Source organism: Babylonia areolata, chromosome 1, assembly GCF_041734735.1.
Source record: "Babylonia areolata isolate BAREFJ2019XMU chromosome 1, ASM4173473v1, whole genome shotgun sequence".
Classification (NCBI taxonomy): domain Eukaryota; kingdom Metazoa; phylum Mollusca; class Gastropoda; order Neogastropoda; family Buccinidae; genus Babylonia; species Babylonia areolata.
This window is the reverse complement of record NC_134876.1, coordinates 79918674-79927230: the sequence shown is the minus strand read 5'-3', so window position 1 is coordinate 79927230 and position 8557 is coordinate 79918674. Positions and strand designations below refer to the sequence as shown.

The 8557-nt window shown below is 41.8% G+C and overlaps 1 protein-coding gene across 5 annotated transcripts in view; it reads right to left on the bottom strand.

Annotated features, from left to right (window-relative positions):
• Positions 1-536: 536 nt before the first annotated feature.
• LOC143287943 (uncharacterized) overlaps positions 537-8557 on the bottom strand; it is a 13343-nt gene continuing 5322 nt past the window's right edge. For 3 of the 5 annotated variants that reach the window (XM_076596194.1, XM_076596210.1, XM_076596218.1), the window contains exons 2-4: positions 4469-5335; positions 3029-3286; positions 537-2428 (exon numbers count right to left, since the gene is read on the bottom strand). In XM_076596194.1, the coding sequence (XP_076452309.1) occupies positions 2382-2428; positions 3029-3286; positions 4469-4709 (546 nt within the window). In that variant the 5' untranslated portion in view covers positions 4710-5335 and the 3' untranslated portion in view covers positions 537-2381. Of the gene's footprint in view, positions 2429-3028; positions 3287-4468; positions 5741-8557 lie in introns of all 5 variants that reach the window. The other 2 variants (XM_076596187.1, XM_076596202.1) reach the window with 1 other exon arrangement.

The following is an 8557-nucleotide window of genomic DNA, read 5'->3' as shown; positions in this document are numbered from 1 at the left end:
ATTACAGAAAATTGAATGGACTTCGTAAAAGAGAAGTTGTGAATTTGATAACAGATACAACTGATAACAAATGTAAAAGGTCAGAAACACCAACGTTCCCAGTGACTTGTGATCACATAATTTCGTGCAGGTAAGGTTTCATCAAATCAGGGTTAAAGTCATAAGCTTGATTTGTGTGTGTTTGCTTATCTGTGTGACTGTCTATGAGTATGTCTGGCTCTGTGTCTGCATGCGTAAGTGTGTGTCTGTATGTGTGACTATCGTTTGGTAATCACACAAGTTTAGACTTGCTTACCAATGTTTCAGACCAAACAGAGTGATTTCAATCAAAAAGATAATTGTGTGTGTGTGTGTGTGTGTGTGTGTGTGTGTGTGTGTGTGTGTTCATTGTAAGTTTTGAATATATTGCCCTGAATTGTCTGTTTTTGTAACTTTGTTTTTTTTCTTATTTTGATGTCACTTGTTAGCGCTCTGGGTCCCTGTGCTTAGGGGCTAGAGAGCATTTTAAAACCCATTATCATATCATTATTATCAAACAACGCAGCATTTTCAAGCACGACACTTTTATTAAACCTTTATTCACAACTGGTATTTCAGAGAACACGACACATTCAGAATACTGGATTTTTTTTTTCAGGCATCAGAGAAAGGTTTACAAGTCTTCAAGTCGAAAATCGAAAAATGCTGAACAGAATCAGCTTTTTCGCAAGTTTCTGTACAATTATTGCATTCAAATGATGTTGTGGTGGGGTGGGGGGTAAGTTATGCACTTTGAGTAATACTGAACAACGAAAGGAAATAAGTTAATGTTCATTCACACACATACACACACAAACAAACGGGCCGGTATACTTTTAGAATTAAAAGATCCTGTTGAAGTTAAGTCTTCCGGATGGAACCCTACTTGCGAGTGTATCTTATGAAATCGATCCACTCAACTTTGTCCATAAAACGATACACGCAGAATAGACGGACAAACCGGATAAGGATTGGGGCTTGTATCTATTATGACATACAGACAGACAGACCGAGATCCACACACACACCCTCACAGAGAAGGAATGTGTAAAAACTAATCTCCCTCAAACCAATAGTTCAATATCACGTGGAAACATCACTGTGGGAGGAGCTAGGGATGGTATGTATCAAGGTCATATCACTCCAAATGGTTGAGAAATTTATATCATAGCAGTTTCATCCCATTTATTAATCTCTGCGACTCTAAATTCCAAATTGCTTAGATGAAATGATACCTTATAATTAAAAAAAATCTTAATATGAATGTTATCATAAAACATCACTGACTACATATTCTCAAAAAGTCAAAACACGACTTGCACATCAGTACTTACCAGCCCACTCCAACCCACTATTTTTTAATGAAATATTAAATGCAAAGGAAACACACACACACACACTAATTGAAATCAATGCTTTATAACCCCCGAAAACATAGTATGATTATATACCGAAACAACTGGGTTGGACAACCAGAAACCTATTCACACGCACTTGAGGGAACGTAGGAGTTGCAGCACACTATCGCGGAAGGAGAAGAATCATTTGTATTGGGAATAGCTTTGTCAACAATAAAGACCATCCCAATGATGACTAAACGAAATCACTGAAACTGGTCCCGAAACCTGGTTTGGTCATGTGGGCGCTGCGCTACTGAACGCATCACATTCACCGTTTCTGACGGTCATGGGGGCGCTGCTCTACTGAACGCATCACATTCACCGTTTCTGACGGTCATGGGGGCGCTGCGCTACTGAACGCACCACATTCACCGTTTCTGACGGTCATGGGGGCGCTGCGCTACTGAACGCACCACATTCACCGTTTCTGACGGTCATGGGGGCGCTGCGCTACTGAACGCACCACATTCACCGTTTCTGACGGTCATGGGGGCGCTGCGCTACTGAACGCACCACATTCACCGTTTCTGACTGTTGTGGGATGGAGCCTGAGTTTCGTTGTTACAAATGAAACCAACATAAGATAAACCACAGGTGTTCCAAAGACTGTCTGTGAATACATGTATGCCGCATATTTTTGCAGTTCTTCATTCAGCAATTTTAATTTTTGTTTAGTTTTTCTCAAGGCCTGACTAAGCACGTTGGGTTACACTACTGGTCAGGCATCTGCTTGGCAGATGTGGTGTAGCGTATATGGATTTGACCGAATGCAGTGACGCCTCCTTGAGCTAGTGATACTGATACTCAGCAAATTGTGGTGGATGATGCACTGTGAGCGTGGTTTGGGATATGGCGGGCACAGATCATTCTCGACCTTGCTGAAAACGGGTGGAAAAGACACCCGGTAGGTATACCACTGCATTGCTGGGGGTGTATTTGAAGTATTGATGTTCGTGGAAACATTTACACACAAGTCACTCTGTCGATGATCTCCACTTCGTCTGACGGATCTGAAGCAAATCAAAAACAAAAAAAACAGTTCAACAATAAGTTGAAAGTAGCATGTAACGTTCAATCTTAACCCTCACAAAGAAACAATATTGTGATCACAAAACTCAACAATACAACGCAAAATAAGTACACCCCTCCACTTGACTTTCAGTGGTGATCTTGACGCTAGTCATTCTTGTGAGACGATAAATCGATGTTTTGTGTATAAAGTATGCACTTAGTGAACGTAAAGGTACCCACAGCAACAGAAGGGTTGCCCCATGGGTTGCTACAATATTCCGTAGAAAAACCCATTCTAAAAGTGAAAGAAATACACGTGCACGGGTGGCGCCGCACTGTGGCGACGCGTTCTTTCCATGGAGGTCAACCCGATCAGCCCTCACAAAGAAATAATATTGTGATCACAAATATCAACAATACGACGCAAAATAAGTACGACTGACACATACCAGTCACAGCGACAACAACTACAACAACAATGCCACAACCAGTGACGGGAGATCACTACGAACAAAGATAATGACGAAACACACACACACACACACACACACACACACAACACACACAACACACACACACTGTCATCAGTGCCTTCTTACCAGCCAGTTTGACGTAAGAGGTCTCAGTGACGTCAGCCGTGCTGTGACCGCACATGTCACTGACTGACGACAAGCTCTTGGCGGAGTGGCCACAGTCCTTGAGAGCCGTGTAGATCTCAGACCTCAGCACGACGGTGACGATGAGGCAGAGGATGAAGAGAGAGATGATGAAGCCGATGAGGCAGCCCTCCATCACGGTCAGGCTGACCTCTTCGGGCTCTCTCGGGTACTGCGGCACCCGGGGTTCTTTGATGTACCCTTGAATGAATACAGAATCCATCCTCATCTCAAATAACAGAAAATATTTATAAACAGTTTACGAGAGTCACAACCATTAAATATCAATAAGAGACAATGTGTTTTGCTAAGTTGACATAAGCCCCACATACAATACTCATAGTCATACAAATGCAATAATCATAGTAATGGAATAAGCATAAAACAGCACACTGTAGTTAAGCATACACATTTGATTATCAGTAATGAAATTATTATCATAATTAAGATATTGAATTGATACCGAGTATATGCATGCACACACACACACACACACACACACACACACACACACACACACACACACATGAATAATTCGTGATTTGTCATTTAAGAATTGGGCTGACAGGGTACAAAACTGTTTCTGGGAGTTTCCAGCTTGGGAGATCGATAACGTTGGCCTGAAGGTAACAGTTCGCAATCCCCTGTGAGAACAATTTTGGCTGTCGCCGTTTCCCGAACACATGGCAAAATGGTTCGGTGGACGGCAGCATCGGCTTTGGGTGATTTTTCTATGGTTATCAGTATTTAAGCTTCTTTTTTTTTTCAAATGAAAGTTGGACGACTGAAGTAGTAGCAGCAGTAGAGGAAGCAGCACTACCAGTGATATTTACTGTCTGTATCAAATGGATTCTCAGAGCATCACAAGCAGCTAGTGTGGGTGTGTGTGTGTGTGTGTGTGATAATTTAAATCGGGGTCAGTTTTGGAACTTTTTCACTTTGTTTTATGCCTCTGGTAACACATGGCAGCTGAATTCTTTGCTTCGTGGGCCGTTCTTGTATTGTTTTGTTTGGTTTGGTTTGGTTTGGTTTTTTGGTTAGCGTGAACGGACGCGCCGTGGCAGAGTAGGTCAGGACTTCTGATCCCGTGCTGGCCAGTGACCAGGGTTCCAGACCCCACAGTTCTGGCAAGGTGTGGTGTCTTTGGGAAAGGAACTTTACTCTGATTTTTGTATTGTATTGTATTGTATTACTCTTTGTCACGACGTACTTTTCTGTGTGAAAATTCGGGCGGGTCGCTGCAGTGCAGCGTCACCTTTTTTTTCTGTCTGCAAGTGAATTTGTTTTCCTATCAAAGCGGATTTTTATACAGAATTTTTGCTACAAACATTTCGTTGCCGTGGGTTCTTTTACGTGCGCTGAATCCAAATTATCTATTCTCACCTGGACACATCTGCAAGCATCTGGATTCCGTGAAACCGACGATCGTTCCGTTCTCATATTCAAAGCAGGCTGTGTCGCAAGGCTTGCATGTTCCAGCGCTGACGTCATAGTATTCGAACCTGTCACACTGTGACGTTGTGTTGGCGGCTAAGGCCACAGTGCGGCCAGTGACTTCGGCCATCACCGTCACAGCGGTCACACAAACACAGTTTGCAATTGTTGAAGAAGACAGAAGTGCCATGAGGATGAGAAATCCCAACCCACTGGTTGTGCTGATGGTTTAACAAATAAGTTTGTTAAACGGTCTTTGAAAGTTCATTGAAAGCCGAAGACAAAATGTTTTGAGTGTTTGCCTTATTGCTAAAGCAATGATTTTTTTCCGGGTCAATGTTTGCTGCTCTGACAAGGCTTTTTTTCCATTAAAAGTCCGTTTATTCAAAGAATTCGTTTCATTCTTTTTTTCGTGATCACGACAGAAGTTCAAAGGTAAACATCAGAGTACCAAGTCAGGCTTTGAGAAATGCGTCCACCTGAAATACAGTCGTTCCTCACTGCTTTCTTTTAAACTTAAAACCCCTTCAATGTCAGGGGGAAAACAGCAGAAAGTGGTGTTTCAGTCAAAAAACATTATCCAAAACAATAAGCCTAAAACTGAGAAAATTGTCTGGAGATATAGCACTCTAGACAAACTGTTGAATTTTCAGCCTTCCAGAGCTGTTTCTCTTTTTCTGATGACGTCATCAGTGACGTCACTATGCACGTACGTAATACGTTTATGGCAGTCAAGGGGTTGTGAGTTATAAATGTGTGAAACTTCGAACTTACTTCCACAATGTAATTACCTCCTGGAAGTTAGATTCATCCATTCTGCAAAAAAAAAAAAAAATAATAATAATAATAATAACAACACCACAACAACCAACAACTCGTAAGTCTGGAATCTGCAGACACTTTCAAATTTGCACCACTCCCAAAGAAAACGCTCGACTATTCTCAGTCATTATTATGGGAAAGTCCCGTCGTTGATGGCTCTGACCTGTCTGCTACCACTTTGATGAGGGATGAAACATCAGCATGTGGGAGAGTTTGCCACGAAGATTGATAAAATCTGCATTGAAAACTGTTGGACTTCAAACACAGCTAGCAGAGAAACGGAGCATCCTTATCTTGTCCACCTCAGGCTGCTGACTGGGAGGTAATGGGAGGGGTGGGGAGGGGATTCATTTTCGTCTCCACAGGTGCCCTGGGAATTTGTACTGCAACTGCCTGTATCTGAAAAGAAACATAAAGATGAAAGGTTCATTTGGTATTGTCATTGGCAACGTTTTGCTTGTCTTACTGCAAGTAAACACACATGCGAAAGGCTGAGAGGTACTTTTTTTGTCCCTGTGTTTTAGTATCTTTCCACCAAGAAATATACAAGCAAAAGGTTCAGTTGTTATTTTTGCACATATGTTTTAGTGTCCTTGCTGCATGATGGATACATGCAAAGAAAAGGCTCAGCGGGTTTTATTTGTCCGCATGTTTTAGTATATTTGCTGTGGAAAAAACGGAAACAAAAGGTTGTATTTTTTTTAGGATCATTTGCTGCAGGCTATAATAGAATATATAATATATATATATATAGCTTTCCCATTCCCACCTAATTATATCTGTCTGTCTGTCTCTGTCTGTCTCTGTCTCTCTGTTTCTCGCTCGCTCGCTCTTTGCTTTCCCATTCCCACCTAGTTATATCTGTTTGTCTGTCTGTCTCTGTTTCTCTGTCTCTCTGTTTCTCGCTCGCTCGCTCTTTCCTGGTCGGTACGTTTCTTTGTGTGTCTATTTTTTCTTACTGTTTTCACCTTGCACACACACACACACGCGCGCGCGCGCGCACACACACACACACACACACACACACACACGCACACACACACACACACTGGCTCATAATTATCATATCAAACCCCGAATACCTTTCAAAACCCTCAGACACCTTTTCGATTCTTTCAGTCACACATTCCTGTGGTGTTTTAACACACCAGATCCAGCGAATGACAAATACCCGTGGTATTTTCCAAGCACTATGAATCACTTTTTACATTTATGCCACACTGCACACACTGGCTAACCCCTTCACCGTTGAACCTTGGTGAGGTGAGATCTGAGGTTGAAGTGCTGTTACTACTTTTTGTGTACTCTTCAATGAGTACTGATTCTAGCTGATCAAAAGTAGTGCAGTCCAACAAGGAAAAACCCCAAAATACAGCGTGCTGACATAATTATCCTCACCTTAGCTAACTCTGTCTTATCTCAGTGAGTTCACAGCACTTCACCGACAAGCACAAAGTCGAAGGCAGCAGTTAGGAGGTTGAGGTGTGACTGTGAAAACGATCCTTCGAAAGTTACTGTGTGTTTTTTCACTACGTGTTTTTTTTTTTTTGTTGTTGTTTTTTTATTTGTATGTGTGTGTGCGTGTGTGTGTGTGTGTGTGTGTGTGTGTGTGTGTGTGTGTGTGTTAGTTTTTGTTATTGTTGTTTTTTGTTTTTGTTTTTGGTTATTTTTTGTTGTTGTTTTTGTTGTTTGTTTTTTTAGTTGCTATTGTAGGAGTTGTAGTAGTAGAAGTCGTAAAAGAAGCGTTTTTCTGTATATATCAGCAGCAGATTACAGATTCATATCTTGCAATTTGTTTATTGTCATGAATGGTTCACCTTCTGTTTGTCTCTGTCTCTCTGCCTGTCTCTCTTTCCATCTCTCTTACAAATATGATTCGTCAAACGAAAAAAATGGTTCCACAACGGCAATGAGCTTCAGTTACAGGCACAAAAATGAGTTTTCTTGGGATTGACATTACCGACAAGAATTCGTTTTATTACAGCTTTTGAAGACTGAATCGTCCATCAAAACTAAAAAGAAGACTATATATACATATATATATATATATATATATATATATATATATATATATATATTTTTTTTTTTTTTTTTTTTTTTTTTTTTTTTTTAAGCTTTGAACTCTTAATGATGCAGATCATCAGAAGTGTTTCTATGCTGTTTGATTCGCAAGTCCTTTGTCATTAGTTCTATAGGCAGCAGATATATGCGGCTATAAACAATACCATCACATGGAAAGAGTTCACCTTTTTGCTTGTACGAGATTTCTACATGTTCCAAAAAAGGGGGCACCGTATAATGTTGTTTTATGAGAACTATGTCGTCGTCAACTGTTCATCAAAATAAAGCAGTCAACTTCTACATACAGCGACGGTATAAGTGTGTAGGTGAACATTATGTGAGAAATGGGGTCGTGAGTGTCAGGATGTGTGTTGAGGTCATGGGGGTTGTGTCAGGATGTGTGTTGAGGCCATGAGTGCTGTGTCAGGATGTGTATTGAGGTCATGAGTGTTGTGTCAGGATGTGTGTTGAGGCCATGAGTGTTGTGTCAGGATGTGTATTGAGGTCATGAGTGTTGTGTCAGGATGTGTGTTGAGGCCATGAGTGTTGTGTCAGGATGTGTGTTGAGGACATGAGGGTTGTGTCAGGATGTGTGTTGAGGTCATGAGTGTTGTGTCAGGATGTGTGTTGAGGTCATGGGGGTTGTGTCAGGATGTGTGTTGAGGTCATGAAGGTTGTGTCAGGATGTGTGTTGAGGTCATGAGGGTTGTGTCAGGATGTGTGTTGAGGGCATTGGGGTTGTGTCAGGATGTTGTGTTGAGGTCATGGGGGTTGTGAGTGTGCTTATGTGTGTTGAGGACATGAGGGTTGTGTCAGGATGTGTGTTGAGGCCAACAGGGTTGTGTCAGGATGTTGTGTTGAGGCCCTGGGGGTTGTGAGTGTGAGGATGTGTGTTGAGGACATAAGGTTGTGTCAGGATGTGTGTTGAGGACATGAGGTTGTGTCAGGATGTGTGTTGAGGGCATGACGGTTGTGTCAGGATGTGTGTTGAGGCTATGAGTGTTGTGTCAGGATGTGTGTTGAGGACATGACGGTTGTGTCAGGATGTGTGTTGAGGGCATGAAGGTTGTGTCAGGATGTGTGTTGAGGGCATGAAGGTTGTGTCAGGATGTGTGTTGAGGTCATGAGGGTTGTGTCAGGATGTGTGTTGAGGTC